This window comes from Charadrius vociferus, unplaced genomic scaffold (genome assembly GCF_000708025.1).
Source record: "Charadrius vociferus isolate BGI_N301 unplaced genomic scaffold, ASM70802v2 scaffold231, whole genome shotgun sequence".
Classification (NCBI taxonomy): domain Eukaryota; kingdom Metazoa; phylum Chordata; class Aves; order Charadriiformes; family Charadriidae; genus Charadrius; species Charadrius vociferus.
Genome location: NW_009647211.1, coordinates 1,005,608 through 1,022,373, shown reverse-complemented (window position 1 = coordinate 1,022,373; position 16,766 = coordinate 1,005,608). Strand labels below are relative to the sequence as shown.

The 16,766-nt window shown below is 38.6% G+C and overlaps 1 protein-coding gene across 3 annotated transcripts in view; it reads left to right on the top strand.

The window, feature by feature from the left end:
- The window catches only part of ELAVL2 (ELAV like neuron-specific RNA binding protein 2), a 53,691-nt gene that overhangs the window by 15,565 nt on the left and 21,360 nt on the right, over positions 1-16,766 (top strand). For all 3 annotated transcript variants that reach the window (XM_009895873.1, XM_009895872.1, XM_009895871.1), the window contains exon 3: positions 8,974-9,077. In XM_009895873.1, coding sequence (XP_009894175.1) covers positions 8,974-9,077 — 104 coding nt within the window. The remainder of the gene's footprint in view (positions 1-8,973; positions 9,078-16,766) is intronic.

Sequence of the window (16,766 nt, the reverse complement as noted above, 5' to 3'; positions counted from 1 at the left end):
AACCAAATGTAAGTGGTCTTCTGGGTTTTTTTACTTTCTATTTAATATGCATGTCAGAATGATAATTCAAAATTGAATGATAGTTTTGTTTTTTTTTTTCTTCTAAGAATTAGCATTGATAGCACTTAAATTAGTGGGGCTGCTTTTCTTGCATTACTTTCATCTGTTGAGGAGAGCAGTAAGTGAAGGAGGGGAGGTGGAACTTACAAACTAGCTCGGCTTGCTCCTTAAAATGAACCAGCTTGTTTCACAGGACTCATTCAGTCGTAACCTTGCCAGAAGTTGAGTATGCATGAAAAGGTTTTGAAAGCTCAGCTGATGGTAGTGTTTGGTTCTGTTTTTTGTGTGTGGAAAAAGCGGTTACCTGAAATTGCTGATTGCCTATTCTGTTTAGTCTGCAGACCTTACAGGAATATTTAAGAATTCCAGACAAGGTGTAGGATTAGCTGGGTGCTCTGGTTATTTAGTCAACAATTACTTCCAAAAGGTATTTCGCTCAGCCCTTGCATTAGGTATTTGATGTCTCTGATGAGAAACAGTAGCCAAGGGCTCCCTCCTGTGGTGGGTGCGCCAAGGTTTCACGGGTGGCTGGCCACCCTGTGAGAAGGACAGCGTTCCGATTCATGCCAGCAGGCAGAGCATGTTGAAGTAATGCAGGTAGTTGACCCCTGGAAGAAATGCGGCCCTGGAAACTCTTCTAGTACCAAAGCGGATGTTTTTTTAGCACCTGTTATTCAGTTGGTAATAATGCCATTGTATACTAATGGAGCAGTGCTGAAAAAATACCAGCTGTGTGCGCAAGCAAAGATAAAGTTCTACAGTATTGGCTCTGGATTTTGTCTGGGAAGACAGGCTTCTGTCCCTTCTGTAGGGACATGCTTTTCCTTTTTTTTTTGTAGGGAAATTATCTTCGGCAGTAGCTATTTAGAGAGGAGAATCATGAGGACACAGATTTCAGTACACAATTGGACAGGAGACTGCAAGAGTGGAAGATAAGTAGGCTTGATATCAGCCAGAAATTTCTGAGGTCAAACTTAATGTTTCTGCCCAAAAAACATTCAGAGAACACATAGTAAATTACCAAGATGCTTTAATCAGTCATGAAATAAAACTATCATACTAATTAGCTGCTCTCTAACAATGTTCTGCAGAAAACAATATGCATTCTTTCTCAGGGGTGACAAAATGTTGCAAGACTACTGAAAATGCAGCACTTGAGTTCACTGTGCATTTGTAACATCACAAGGACTTGTGTGGTACAGCTCTCACAGTATTTCAGAAGTAGCTTTTGAAAGGGTTTACTTAACATCTGCTGAGTTAAAGCTCATACTTGTCTACCTTTCAAGCCTGTCTTTTAAGGTGTAACAGATTGTAGATGACACTTGAGCACTTTCAGGCAAACTCTTGTTAACAGGACTGCATATTTCAGATGGCTGAACTGTCTCTTACAATGCATGCAGCCCAGTAGCATTGAGTGAAGAGCTGTTGAAGGTGCTGCCTTTAGCGCTTGTGTCTGAAATAGTATTTCTTCTTGGTTCTGAGGTGCCTACAGGCTTTAGAGAATGTTTCTCCTGAAACTGAGTGGTAGCTCGTAGGTTGAAAATGTAACAGAAGCATTTTGAAGCAATTCAGCACTCCCATGTCTGTTATAAAATAGATTATCGTCCTTTGGCTGCTGCAGAAGGGAGCAGCCACGCAGAGACATTCCCCCATATTGATCTAGTTACACAAGTTTCTCTTATTCCATGGGGTAGTCCCACTTTTGTTTACTTTCACCTGTTTTCCAGGTTTGAGTGCAGTGGTCAAAGGGAGGGGATCTCTTTAACTTGACCTTCAAAGGAAGCTGTCTGATCTGAAGGCTCTTGTCCTTTGTCGTTTTCGGAAGTGCAGTATGGAGGAACTTAGCTGTTGGGTGGCAGGAATATTAAAGCTGTAGAAGACAAGCCACTGCCTGTAGCTGCTGTAGCTGCTTCCAAAGAGAAAAAGGCAAGAGATGCATGTTGGGTGTATACTTTCTCTTGCACAAAAAGTTGTCAGGCAGGCCGCTTCCGCATGGAGGTTGAGAGGAGAGGCTGTAAAACATCTTAATTGCTGGCCTGGTGTTGTTGGGCTAAATGGCTGTGTTCAGCTGTGTGTGTTGATCCTTAACATAACAGTAGGCTCTTAATGCAGGTTTGTTGGAAAGAAGAAAACAGGCTTGGTGGGGGTACATAATTTGGTTTGGAATGCCTTTAAGTTTTTCTTACATTCCAGTGTAGCTGAACTACTGTTTGGAAATAAGTTCTGCATTTTCCAGAGAAACAGGAAGCTTAGAAGATGCTGTAAAAACTATTTGAGAAAAACAAACTCCCTGGAGATGGTAATTATATAGAAATTCTCTAGGGAGAGTAAAACTTTTTCAAGTTATCCCACACTTCTCTTCAACTGGTCATTACTATTTACAGGTGCTGCCCTCAGTCCAGTTGAGGCATAAATTGCTGCCTTGGATAGGTGATCACCACTAGCCCTTAAAACTGTCTGTCAGTAGACAGACAATAGCAGGGAGACACCACCAGCTTTTAGAGTGCAAACACTTCATGTGAATCTAGAAAAAGAATTGTGCCTCATATTATAATCAGAATGTGATGTCTAAATTGATAACGAAGTAGAGAGGGGTGTGTGTGCAACTGAGAATGGCAGCAGATGCTGCAAGAAACAAGTGATGTCAGATACCCCATTCAGCTGGGGCACATGAGCTGTGCTTTACTGGTGAAGTGGACTTCAAGTGAAATCTTTAGAGTATAGCAACCAGCAGGAAAATAGGTGAGCTGTTGCTCCACACTCTTCCTTGGTAATGTCCTACTGTTTGTTCTGTTTAGGGCAATCTCTAGTCTTATGTGACAAATCTCACTAGCAAGTCTCCCAACACTGAACTGGGGGATGCCTCAGGACACCTAACCTGTTCGGTGCATCCAAGTGTCTCATGCATGAACATTTCTCCAGCAAAGGACCTTCCTTGCTAGTAAGATGCATCAGTGTTCAGATAGTTTCAGTATTTATATGTACTTATTTTCACCAACTCTCTTGCTTCTCTCTATTATGAATAATTTGGGTAGTAACAGAGCAACAGGAAAAAATACCTTGTCTCTAGATTTTGTATTCGTCCCTAAGTTCATGGGAGAGCTTTGCAAAAGTAATTAATGGTGTTCAAAAGTGAGCTCACTTGTAATTGCTTTTGAGCATTCAGTAATTCCACAATAACATCCTTTAGTTGATGCAAATAGCTGTGCCTCATGGAAATGTACAGCACAGTGTAGTGATGCATTTTTTTAATACCACAGTCGTCCTGAGTTACCAAGGAAAAATTAGACTTGGTTTGGATTTTGCTAAACAACCTGTTAAGTTTCTCAGTCTTTGTCATTTCTTCTCTTGTGTCACATCTCCAATAGTCCAATCTAAGTCTTCATCATGATTTCTTTTTTCTTCTAAAATAAAGTTCTTGCAACAGGACTCTACTATAATCTGTCTACTTAAAAATGTTGAAGCAGTTGCTGGAAATTACCAAGGAGTCCTTTCGCATAAGTAGAGTTCTAGAGTGAGATTATTCCTATTCAAAAAGTTGAATGTTTTTGACAGAAGGAGGAAAATGTTGTTTTACCAATGATATTAAAAAGGCTTTATTCTGCTTTAAGGAATATTGCTGCTGCTTTTAAAAGGAAAACATTGAGTGGACAACAGGCATTGCTATCACATCTGCTTTGTATGACCACTTCCTCTATAGAGATAGCATCCATTTGGGACTTTCTCTGAATGTTGTACAGTAGAGGTTTTTCTTTAGGCTTTTACAGATGTGTGCAGTATTTAAATAGGCTTCACTTCTAGCAAACAAGTAAATACTTAGGAAGCAACCTGGGCAGGATAGAATTAGTTTATTTGTGATTCTACCTCTGATAAGTATAGGGAATTAGAGACTTTGTGTGAATTGGATCCTGTGTGTCTTTAAAGAAAAAAAAAAATAATTTTTTTCAAGGCACAGTAGTAAATTCAACAGCACTATGACCATGGCTATACTTCCCTACTTGTTTATTTCCCTCTTCCAACTTGAAACGTTTTTGGTCTTTTGCTGATTGGTGCCCGTGAAGTCCATCTACTTTTCTTTCCTTAGTACTGAATCAATGTGTTTTTCACTTGCTTCTTAGTGTTAAATTACTTCATCTACACTGCTCTAGTGTGCACAGGGATCTCCTCTCAGTTTCTCCTCAGCAGTCCTTTCAAATACTGATTAGAATTAAATTGTTTGAAATTACTTTTTGCCCCTCTCCTCTCAAAATCCATTCTGTATATTGACTGTAATGCAGAAAAGTAACTTTGCATTATCCAATAAATTACTAATTTACACTATCATATGTGATGGTCAGGTGGCATTTATGAAGCTCAAACTTGAAACATAAATGGAACTGTTTTGCCTATTAGAGTGAGTAGCATAGTGCTACACTGTGCTTTCCAGTTCACGTTTTTTCATAGGCCACATACTTAAGAGGTTGAACGTTTGTCAGTGACCTACTTAGTGGTGGGTATAGCATGCTTAGGTTCAAAGAAATGACTGACTGAAAGGATTTTTTGCCACTTGTGCTTAAGTTTGACTTTGTCGCAACTGTCAGATACATAAAACATAAAATATAATTAACGAATACGAACTTTCAAATCATAACCTTTGCTTTACTTAAGTCCTTTGCTATCTTACAGGCTTGCAAGATGCACTTCTACTGCTATGTGGGTTTTGCTTTTTATCAGATTTTGTTGAAGCAAAATTTAAGTCAAACTGTGTTTCCTTAGTCATTTTGTCATTCCTTCCAGATCATGTCATCGTTTTGACTTTTCCTACTTCACTTAGCCAATTGTTGTTTTATTCTATACCACATTGTCTAATACTCATAGTGTCCCAAGCTTAAAATCTATTAGAGGGAGTACAGAAACAGCTTTAAACAGTGCTGTGAAATAGCCATGAGAAGTCAGTGAACGTTTTCTTCTTACTGGCATAGGTGATAACTCACAAAAATAAGAAACTCACAGTCACTCCTTTCTTTAGGATAAACTAAATTTAATACAGTATTAAATTTATGGACTAATGAAGTCTGAGTTAGGGATTCTGAGTTATGGAATAAATAGGTCATGTGTAGTCTCTTCTCTGTGTTGATGTTGAGTTGGCCATAATTTTGAAGATCTAGGAAAGGCTAAACTGGATATTAAGAACACATAAGCATATACTAGCAGACAGAGCACCAGAATAGCTAACTTGGAGGAAGTGTCAGAGGTTTTTCAGACTATAGTGTCATTAAGCACAAGTTGGGAAAGCAAAGCTGAGACAAGAGCCAGATGGACTTGACCGTTCTTAAAACAGTAAGAAACTAAGCTGCTTTTTGATACATTTAAATCTGAGGATTACTTGTAAGGTGTGGACAATTATAGATTTACCTTCTTTCTTCCCTCACCCTGTTGTGGACTCAAACATGTAATCTACTCGCACATGTGTTCTAGACTTCGACATACATGTGTACTAGACTTCGAAAAAAGTGTCTGTTCTGCAGGACACTTCTGTCTTGGCAAATGGGAATTTGGTGTACAAAAGGCACAGATGGAAGAGTCCACGCTGTTTTCTGTCAGTGTTTAGTTTAATCCTTGGCTTCAGGCAATACAAATTAGTCATTAAAATTACTAGATAAAGAAGTTCCTCTTGTTAGATATTCTAAGTGGTGGCTGATTTGTTTTAAGTACATCTAGCTTCTACTTGGTTTGTCTTGAAAGCAAAAAGCTTAGACATTGAGGAGGGTGGAATAAGCTGCACAGGAGAACTTGTTTGAATTATACTGGCCAGGTATCTCTAATTTTATTTGAGTAAAATTCGTGTGCAGTGTGTATGCTGCTTTTTCTCCATCTGAAATCCACAACAAGATGGGACTTGTGGCTTGTACAGCTGCAGTGGTGCTTGCGTCACTCTGGACTGAAGTCCTGTACATCAGTGAAACAGTTAGTAGTAGCTCACTTCTTCCCAAGTTCTTGTAACCCAGTTGGCACTTTCTCACACCAAGTGAAAAATATCATCAGCTGTCAGACATAGTTTGCAATAATTGGGGTATCTGGGTTGTTTGAAGTAGCTGCTTCTACTGCATTTTGCAAAATCTTTGTCTGGATTTAGTAAAACTCAGCCATCTGTATATGAACTGGCAAATCTCTTGAACACGCATCTTCCCTTAACACAAGTAGGAATACTTGAGTGGTCCCTCAAGCATCTGATTCCAGAAATCGGGTTCAACTTCCAATTATTTTTATTGCTTGTTGAAAGCCAAGATTCATCTTTCTTATGTGCTTCTGTGAAGAAAGTGATTTTTGACTATGAATTATTGATAATGTGTGATTGAACCACTAATCTTCAGGCAAAATTTCAATCTCTTTAAGAAGTTTTACCTTTTCTTAACCTTTTCAAATATATAAGACCTTTGGAATGTCACATCTGAACACTTTTGAATTTTAGATGATAGCCCAAATTAAAACTGAACTAAATAAAAGGAATCATTCACAGAATCATTGAGGGTAGAAGGTACTTCTGGAGGTAATCTAGTCAACTTCCCTTCCTCAAGCAGGTTCTCCCTAAGCAGGTTGCCCAGGACCATGTCCAGTCAGACTTTGAGTATTTCCAGGAATGGAGACTTCACAACCCCTCTGGGTGGCCTGCTTCAGTGAAACCTCATAGTGAAAGTTTTTTTAATTGTGAAATTGCAGAATCAACCTGCATAAATGAGTTCAAGCTTATCCTGAATAAATTGCTGGAATTTGTTTGTGCAGCATCCTAGGCTAGTCTACTAATATTCATCAAGCTTAACTAATACAAGAAGAATGGATCATGAATGATATCCTTTGTAACAGCTGGGTGTGCTCTTTGCCTGCAGTGGTCTGGGTGTTTTTAATGGGGAAAACTAGATCACATGAACAGAGAGGTAGCAGAAATAATTTCTGTGCATCTTTTGCTGTTCATTCTGGAATTAGAGTAGTGTATTGGGAATGTCTTAGGCAAAATAGCTTTCTCTTTGAGATTTTATTGTCTTTTAAGGTTGTGGTTTAGAAAGGTTCCTTCCTGAGAGATTAATAATAACACCAAAAATTAGCATTTCTGTGTTAGGAGATAAGACTAAAAGAAAAGCCCTGCAGAAAGAGACATTTCTTTAACTTGCTCTTCTTTGGAAGCAGTGTTGGGAAGAGTTTCTGCAGACAGTGGGAGTGATGGAGGTGACGGGTATAGAAATTGCTCTGCTGTAATCAAACTAATAAGGAAAAAGGCACTTCTAGGATAAGAAACTTAGCTATATCTAGGTAGAGCTGTAAACGAATACAGAAATGCTTCTGAGTATTTCCATATTGTTTGTTACAGAAACACAGAATTGCTGAGGTCGGAGGCACTTCTAGAGATTGTGTAGTCCAACCTCATGCTCAGAGCAGGGCTGTCTAGAGCAGGTTGCTCAGGACTTTGTCCAGCTGGGTTTTGGATGTTTTTTTGTTAATACCTTTGCATATATTAATGTCTTCACAGCTTCGTCTAGCCAATTATTTGTGTTTGTGTGTGCTGTTTTGAAGAGGAGATTAGGAAGAATGGGGGTAGCTTTTTGGGTGGGGTGGTGGTGATGTCCTCTAAGTATTGGTGCTATGATAGAATAATTTGTACAAAATTACAAATGCCAGCAGTGGTAGGTTTGTTACTAAACACTGTCTTGTCTTAATCAATTACAAGCTTCCCATCAGTTGTTTGCTTTATATACTATTTAATACATGCTGTATAGATTGCAAACAAGATCTTAATGAAGCATAGGTTCTTTTTATATCTTTAGCAATAAATGAATTTGCCATTTGTGCTTTTTGTAATATTGTTTATTCTTTTATATGTTTGTTATCTCCAAGCTAATCTTTCGAACTAGCATTTTGTGAATTAGATGTGTTGGATTCTTCCCTTTGGCTTGTTATCTGGTTTTTAGATCTCGTTGATCCAGTTTCTGAAAAAAGAATGGTCAAGGAATATGGGAGAGTTTGCAAAAAGTCTGTGCTAGTGAAGGATAGTATTTTTATGAAGTGTATCCTTTTGCTAATGTTAACATTTTTCCACCTGTTTGCATTCTTGAGCCCTAAAAATATTTTTAAGAGGTATGCTAGCTAAGGATACTTTAGGTTTTAAAGTTGTCAAGAGATGACTACTGCTAAACCCTCAAGTGTTTAGTAAGTGCTTCGACAGAATACACTGTTAGAAATGGGCTGTGGTTCAGTGATTAAGAGCTAATTAAAAATGCTTTATGTCCATCTATCATCTGAATTACCAATGCTAAAAGAACCAGGAAATGTAGCACTTTTGATATTTAGCTTATGACCAGTTACTTGTACCATTGTTTTGAATATAGGCACAAAATGAGCCTTTAAACGCCTTGTTACTGAGAGGCTCTATTTAGTGTGTGAATATTTGTAGAAATGTTTGGCTTCCAATTTGGCTCAGATTCTAATATTGAAGTGTACTTGAAACACTTATTTTCAAGCACTGGTCCAGAATTTTACCACTATATTTTCTATGTTCAACTAAAAGTTTAAATTGAGTAGTGGATTTTTTTTATGTCGTCTTAACCTTGAACCTCCTGCATTTCCTCTAGTCTCTGACACATCATAACAAATTCTTCAACCTATTTTGCATAGCAATTTTTAAGTCTCTCATTAAACTGACTGTAGCCATTTCTGCATTGAACTTAGGGCAGTCCATGGGAACAGAGGAAGCTAGTTAAAAACCACTAACCTTACTGGAAAAATTAGGTGTTGTGAGCCTTTGAAACTTTTATCTGGGGTACATACTTTTCTCTAACGTAAACAATTTTGGCTCAGTGTGTCTGTATAGGCTTTAAACACAGTTATCCACTGCGTAGCACTGCAGTACTAATGAACACTCTTCTTCCTCTCTTTAATTAGGACAGAGCTTGGGCTATGGTTTTGTCAACTACGTTGAGCCCAAGGATGCCGAGAAGGCTATCAACACTCTGAATGGATTGAGACTTCAAACTAAAACCATAAAAGTACGTAGTGCTAATTATGATTTAAAGAAGCTGAAGTGTTTTGACTTCTTGTTGATCAGATGCATGATTTGTTTTCCCTTTCCAAGTGTAACTTAAGCATTCTGCTGATGTCAATAGAATAGACTGGGACTTCACCCTGTAGCAGATGGGTAGTCCTTTGTAGTATGTTTAGATTTAGACAGTTAGGTTATGATTAAGTTTAGAAAACTTTGATTTTTTTTTTTTTTAATGTGCTTGATAACACTTAAGAGATAAGCTTGAATTCTTTTAATGGAGAAATTGTGTTGTATGCTTTAGTTGCAGAAATGCAATATTGCACATAGTCTGAACACTGCACTATGTGCTTCCTCCTTGCTTTCTCGAAGAAGATGATATAACTTGCCTGTTAATACTTCGTTTTTCAGGTTGCTGGCATCTTGTTTCTTTTACAAATATTTAAAATGAAATGCTGAAATAATTGTTTTGGTTATCTGAATTACTGGACTCCTAGGGCTCTAGCCTCTAGGTCTCTAGTGTTTGGGATTCCTGTGGTTTTGTTTGTGTTCTAACTCCTGCACCTCTTGTTTACTAAATGCAGTTTCTTAAATTTCTGGAAGCAGAAATCTTAAGAGTTACTTTTTCTCATCTACTGTCTTAATTCATTGTCAGAAGAGTGAGGATACTCACTTGAACACTTGTTTGGGCTCTGAAATCTTCAGAGAGAGAAGATGAAATAAATTTTGTCAGAGAATGCAGACATTTGAACACGTTTCATATGTGTTGGTGCCCGAAGGCAATCCATGTACCAACCAGCCCATTCTTCCTCATTAAACAGCAGGGTTTGACTGATTACTTGGGCACTGGCTGCCCTCTAACTAGGATCATACTTAAGCCATAAAATAAAGCTCACCTCTAAAAAGGTTTGAAATTAAGAAGCAGTGCAGAGCCACTTTAAGATGACTGAGACAAAAGTAAGATGGCAGTAATTATGTTTAGAATGCCCTACCTGTTCTGGATACATAAGATTTAATGAAGTGGATTACACTATTTGAAACTTAGATCCTGCTGTTTAACAAACAGTGAATTGTGGCTCACAATAGCAATGGGTGAAAGACACGGATAGATGCTTTGCTGCAGAAAGCTGCTGGTGTGCTTCTGGCAGACTTGCTCACAGGCAGTCTCTCCCACTTTCTGCTTTGGGGGGAAATTGAGGAAAGTCATTTTGTGTTCTAGTTTTTTGAAGCTGTCTGCAGGGTGGAACTGGGTTTTCATTCCAGGTACACTGACTGTATCTTTGCATTTAATGTCTTGGATTCAACAAATAAATAAAAAAAAGCATCTGTCCAGGGTGCTAAGTTGGAAGTTCTGGTGCCTATATAGACAGACAAAAAAGGATGTTACAGAAAGTCAAGCCCGGTCCCCCAAATCAAAATGATCCCTTAAAAGGGTTTCCAGTGACTTACTTTATGCTGCCACTGTATGAATTCTTAATCCTCTTTCGCCTTGCTGAGTGATTAATGCAAACAGTCACTGTATTTCTGCAATTAAAAATTGGTTGTAAGAAAAAAAAAGTCTGAGGGAAAAGGTGAAAATGGAGTAGACAGATGTGGGTCTAGGAGAAATGTGGAAAGGAGAATTGTAGGTTGTACACAATACCAGACAGTGACCCTTGCAGGGATACTAAAGCTTATGTGTAAATTTTCAAGGATGTGTGCCTTAGATATCCTTAGCTAAAGAAAATCTGAAACATTTTAGTTTTTACAAGCAAAAATCATGACCTTTTCACCAAAATGAAGAAAATCCTTTGTTTAGTTAGGAAAAAAAGTATCTGTAAATGTTGCTTGTTCATGTTATGGGTAAAACTCTAACTCTAGCTACCTACATTCACCCCTGTTTAACTTCAGCAGCATCTTTCAGTGTTAGTGTGCATGGCTGGAGGGGGAAAACTGCTTTACTCCCTTCTCTTACTCTTCTTTCTTGGACACAAGCTGGATTTCAGGCTGAGTTTTCATGACTGGATTATCCCAAGATGCTGTTCAAAGAGGCTGGTTTTAACCTCCTTCCACACTGCAGAAGGGGCAAAGGCTAGTGGGATTCCTAGTGTGTTTTAAGACTATGGCACTTCTAAGTTGGGCAGTTGCATCTCCTGTTAAAAGAACTAAGATTTTTGTGTGGCAATGACTTGAAAGGAGACTTATCAAGAGCCTTTTTCTGTGGAGCAATAGAAATGCCCAGCCTACTGTGAAGCACTTCGTAATTTACATATTCCTCACATCAGACTAGAGGCAATACTGAGCAGAAATAAAAGTTGGTGTCTGGGCCCTTTACTGCCTCTGGGAGCAACATCTGTGGTGGAGTTACATATAAGATCTCAGTGCCAGGATCTTTGCAGAGACTACTTATGGTTTACAGACCACAGTGTTCCTATTTGTCCGGAGTTCATACTTCAATTAAAAAAAGAAGAATAATCTGTTTGGCAAACTCAGAATCCAACCCTGAGATTTACTTTCAGCTTTAGAAAATGGATGTCATTGAGATTTTTGTATATACCTTCACATGAGAAATGATGGGATAGGGTAGTGTTAGGGGATACTTGACTTCAAAAGAAAAAAATTAGATATTTGTTCTCTCTCTACATTTTTGGGACTTCTGTTAGGACTGTTGAGTAGTTCACGAGATTGATAGTTGAAAGGGTTTGGTTCTTGTTAGTCTATAAAACGAAGTAACCTCGTTGGTTAGGTGATGGATCCTCACATTGTGGCTGAGCTGAGAGCTTTCCCACTCAGAGGGAATTGTTCTGATCCTGACGTGTGATCTTCTAGATTGGGGCCATGACACACACCTCTGATCTGCTGCTTTTTTACTAGCCTGTTAGTCACAGGATCTATTTCTCTAACCCCTAAAAGGGGATGCCACCTGCTATTTTCTTGAAATAAAATATGTTGAAAAGGTGAATTTGCAAAATGCTGGCTTAAGCTTTCTGTATGGCTAGTGATACTAAAACCTATTGCCTGATACCTTTCTAAAAAGAACACCCTGTGGAATGCTTTATGGAACACTTTACAAATAGGTCAACCTTAACCAAATTTCATATCAATAACTCCAAAGCAAGTCATAGCAGTCTTAGTCTTGTCTAACCTGGTGCCAGTTGTGGTGCCTTCTGATTTGACCTGAATATTAAAACTGTAGGGTGGGTAGGCATTGACGTTGAAGGTATGTCTAGGTGTGCTGGATACCTGAACACCTAGGCAATTCTGCTAGGCAATATACCTACACCTATTAGATGGTATACTCTGTGGCATAATTTATGGTTTATTTGCAATGTAAACAGGCTTATTTATATTGCAGGTAGCCTGTGATGTTTGGGCTTAACTTAACTTAGGCAACTTCATGAAAACTAGTTGTATCTTAGAATTTTCTGTGGCTTTGCTTTTGGAAGAAGCTTCTGCTGGGAAGCACTTTGGATCTCTTCTATTTAAGACCCAGTGAAAATTGGGATTTCTGTACCTGGAGTAATTTTTTTCTGCTTACACACTTGTTTATCTGTAACTTCTTTCATTTGGGTTGTCCTGGAAAGATCAGTTCTTCCCAAACATGCGAAATGCAGAGGAACAAACAATATGTAGGACTCACTGATTTGCACATAGTGATAAGAAAATTCTGTGTGTGTTTTGCTGGTTTGGCTTCTACTTGGGAAAGGGGAAATCTTCAGTGGCTTCCCCTCCCACTGCTCCTGGGAAAATGCCTTCAAAATGAAAAGATACAGGTGAATTTATTGTGAGATTATCTGAATAGGAATATCTTTCATTGTGGTGTGAAAGACTTGTACATTAATAAGAAAGTGTAGTAAGATTCTGTCTAATGAGGAGTGGTCAAACAAAGGGGCTATCCTTGAAATGGCAAAGAGCTGTTTTAAGATACATTATAGGAGGCAACTTTTTACCTAGATTAGTAGGGGTAGGAGGAGCACATGGGAATGGCTTTTCTCTGTGGATGCTAGACTCTTGGATGAGGGACACGGTCTCTTGTGGATTGTAGCTGCCAAGGGCATACTGCAGATGGCAGTAATGGAGTGGTCGTTCCTCCCTCGCCAGGTGAACTGGGGCTGAGGAGTTTCCTGCTGTCCTGTCCCCAGCTCTCCAGTGTGAGAGGGCCTGCAGTGGCAGAGCCTCTACATGCGGGAGCTGACAGACAGTTTTATTACTCATTTTTGCTGGTGATACATGAATAGACGTGTATGCAAATATACATTGGACAGGGGAAAGAAAATTGTTTGTCCAGGCTAGATGCCTAGGTTTTGTCCTTTAGAAGATAGCATTGATTATCTAGTTGTATTTTACCTAGCTAGTGCTTCTTAAAAATAAGATTTAGTAAGGTTTCCTCCTCTTTTAAATTCTTTGGACTATTAGGGTGTTTACATGGGTAATTATCACCTGTCAGGGGAATAGAGATTTAAGAAATATTTTATCTAAAGTATTAAATCTGTAGGTTTTCTTCCCACTCCTTTATAGCTTTGCATATATTAGAAAAAAAAAAAAAAATCAGGCTTAACATGTAACATTCTGTCAACTTCCTGTTGGAATGAAGTTTGACAAATTCTTTGACTACAAGCATAGATTTCCTACTTTGCCATCATCACCTAGTTAACTGCCCTACTGTGGAATGCTGTATAATGAGAAGAGCTAGTTAAGTCTTCAGTTGAAGAGTGAATACTGAACTATCAGCTTTACTAATGCCTAAAGAAGTACAGTACAGCAAGGGAAGACTGGAAGTTAGGGGTGTGCCACAACTTCATTAGTGTCCTCTGAGGCACAGTGTCCTTAAAACTTGGCATTATGCACTGCAATTTCACCTGATGCCTTGAACTATTACTTAGGTTTACAATAAGATTCATTTTAAATGAATTATCCTTTAACCTAACTACCCAAGATGTCTACCCTTATGAAATTCTACCTATGATAGAACTCTTGAAAACACTGTGTTCACTTAAAGGAAAATAATAAAATGCTGGAAAAGAAACATGCTAATTTGATTTCTGAGTTAGTGCAGCAGGTGAAAGATGGAGATTGTTCTTGTCTTCACCATTGGTACTTACAAAGGAAAATTTTGGTAGTGTCAGTTTTTATAGTAATTTTTTCATTAACTAATGTCCCTGGGGAGCAATGAAATATGAGTTGTGTAAAAAGTCTATTAAAATAGCAGAGGCAAGTGAGCTGTGAAGGTGAGAGAAACCCTCTTTCCTTCTGGATTTTTTCCTTCCAGCACTAAAGAACATCGATGTAGTAAGTAGCAAAAGGGGATCCTATTTGGAGCTTTAATTAAAGCTAGTAAGTTTTACTGATGCTATCAATCAGCAAAGATTGAGAGAGGGGGCATGGTGCCAGACCATTTAGTGGTCTTGACAGGGTAATTAAATACCTAAGGACTGTATTCTCAAGCTAAAATTGAAGTGCTGTAGCAGATCGGAAGCAGAAGAACAATTTGTCTTGGAACAAAGGTAAAGGTGTTTTTTTCCTTAAATTTCTGCAGGAGTTATATAAATGGTAATTATGCAATCTTTTAGCTACGTTACAGTTAAAGCTTTGACAGCATTTCCATTTTAAACCCCCTACCCACCCCACACATGCCTTTTCACCCCCAGGTAAAATTTGTTCTTCGCTAAAATTCAAATCCCCTCAGACTTTGTTACTTAACCAGCTTAAACTGGCTGCTTGTTTTTCATGTTACTGAATAATATCAAGAGGAGGATTCACTTCTAAATGCATATTGCTGTCACTTCCAGTAAACCACATTACGGCCACACGGTTGTTCATTAATGCCTAACCACCCTGAGGAAAATAACACAGCATGTCAGACTGAACTATGAAATGTGCTAATCTCACGTTCAGCAGCTACATAGCTTGTTTTCTGTTTGGGCCCCAAGTGCTGTGTTGTGGCTGATTAGAGTTTCTCGCAGGAGTCAGTCCCTGCTGTCCATGGGGCAGGGGATCCTTAGACCAGTGCAGCTCACTCTGAGGCTGCTGAGCAGGTTTGCAGTCAAACTCCAGTGGTGGAGTAAGGTCCTTTCTGAACCTGCACAGGGGGGTTTCTGAAACAGAAATGGAGATGTTAGAATGGGGCCAACAGTACTGTATGGAGCTGAAGGAAGGCTGCAAGCATTGCTTAAAAGCCAAGCTTTAGCAGGTGAAAAAAGCAACCAAAACCAACCAAAAACTGCTTGTTAATGAAATTGATGATACACCCCATGCAATGCAAAGTCCTCTAAGTAGGATATGGCTTTCTGCATGGGTCCAAAATGCTGCAAATGCCAGGCATGGAGATCTGTCTGGGTTTTTTTGAATCCAAATAGTTGTTTTCTCCATAAGAATGCTTTTACTATTGTAAAATACGGCTGCACGTATTTTTGAAATTATGGAAGTCTTGAGGCAAATTGACCTCTGTTAAGCTAGTGGCTTTCAAAGTTTTTTTGACATATTAATTAAATGTTGACTCTGGGTGTCTTTCATCCATGCAGTAATAGTTTTTCCTGAAAGGCTGTAAGATATTCCAGCGATAACTGTAAATGGCAATGGATATGTTTTGTGCATTTCTATAAGGTATGTTTGTAGAATGAGTAATGTAAGAGAGACCCAAGGGATGTGCTTGCCACTATCTCTGTCAGTAGCAGCAGCTCCCTAGACACAAACACAGAGAAGCTGAAGTATACTTGTTTCCTTCAGAAAAAGGGAAAACTGGTGAACAGATTCACCTGAACTCTGAAAACAGAAGGAGAATTGGGTCTGCTGGTTTGAGATTTTGTTCTTGTTTGTATTACTGCTGTGGAGGGCTGGATATTATCCTGTGTTCTCTTGTCCTCTAAAGTATGAAATGGCATGTTTTTTTAATTGGAAGTGTCTGAAACTTGTGGTGCCCATTCTCAGTGGTTGGGCATGAGTGGGGAGGGAGTATTCATCCATAAGAAAGAGAAGTAAGAAACTGAAAATGTTTGGAGACTGGATCTACTTTTGTTTCTTATCTTTACTTTGTACTTAGAATTTAAGTTAAGTATTTCTTATTTTTAGAGAGACAATGATAATTACAACTGCTAATTTTAAAATGTTCTTCTCTATCAGCCATTTTAAAGGCAAAACAGCAGAATCCTTATTCTGTGGCTGTAGTGCATAATTCCCATCTCTTAGTGTAGAAAGAGGCCAGTGAACTTAATTATTGTCTTTTAAAGTAGTATGATAAACTTCTGATAATAGTACATCAGTTTACGTATCTCTTGGGCACTTTTGGGAAAACCTCTGGTTCTGTTTTCATTTGTAGCAGGACTTCCAGTTGGTTTCTCTAGTTATAGTTAACATGTATGTACTATTTCATTTGCTTCTGTTCACCAAATGGCATTTTGGGTCTCATGTATCAGCTCCAAACCAAGTCTTGTGAAAGCCTGTTTCTGGTGTTCCTTTGTGGTATGCACATCAGAAGTTTTATGAGGTCTTCCTCTTTGAGTAATGTGCTGTTGTTAATCAGTTATATCCTAAGGTCCTCTTCGTCCCAGTCGTAAAGACTGGCCTTAAGTCTAAATTCTTCCTGGAAGAAAGCTGTCAGAAAAGATTGCTAGCATAATGGAAATGTGTAGACCTTAAGTCTAGTAAAGAGAAACAGAAGAGCAAAAAACCCACACAAAACCCAGAAACAAAACACAGAAAAAGAACACAATCAAAAGCT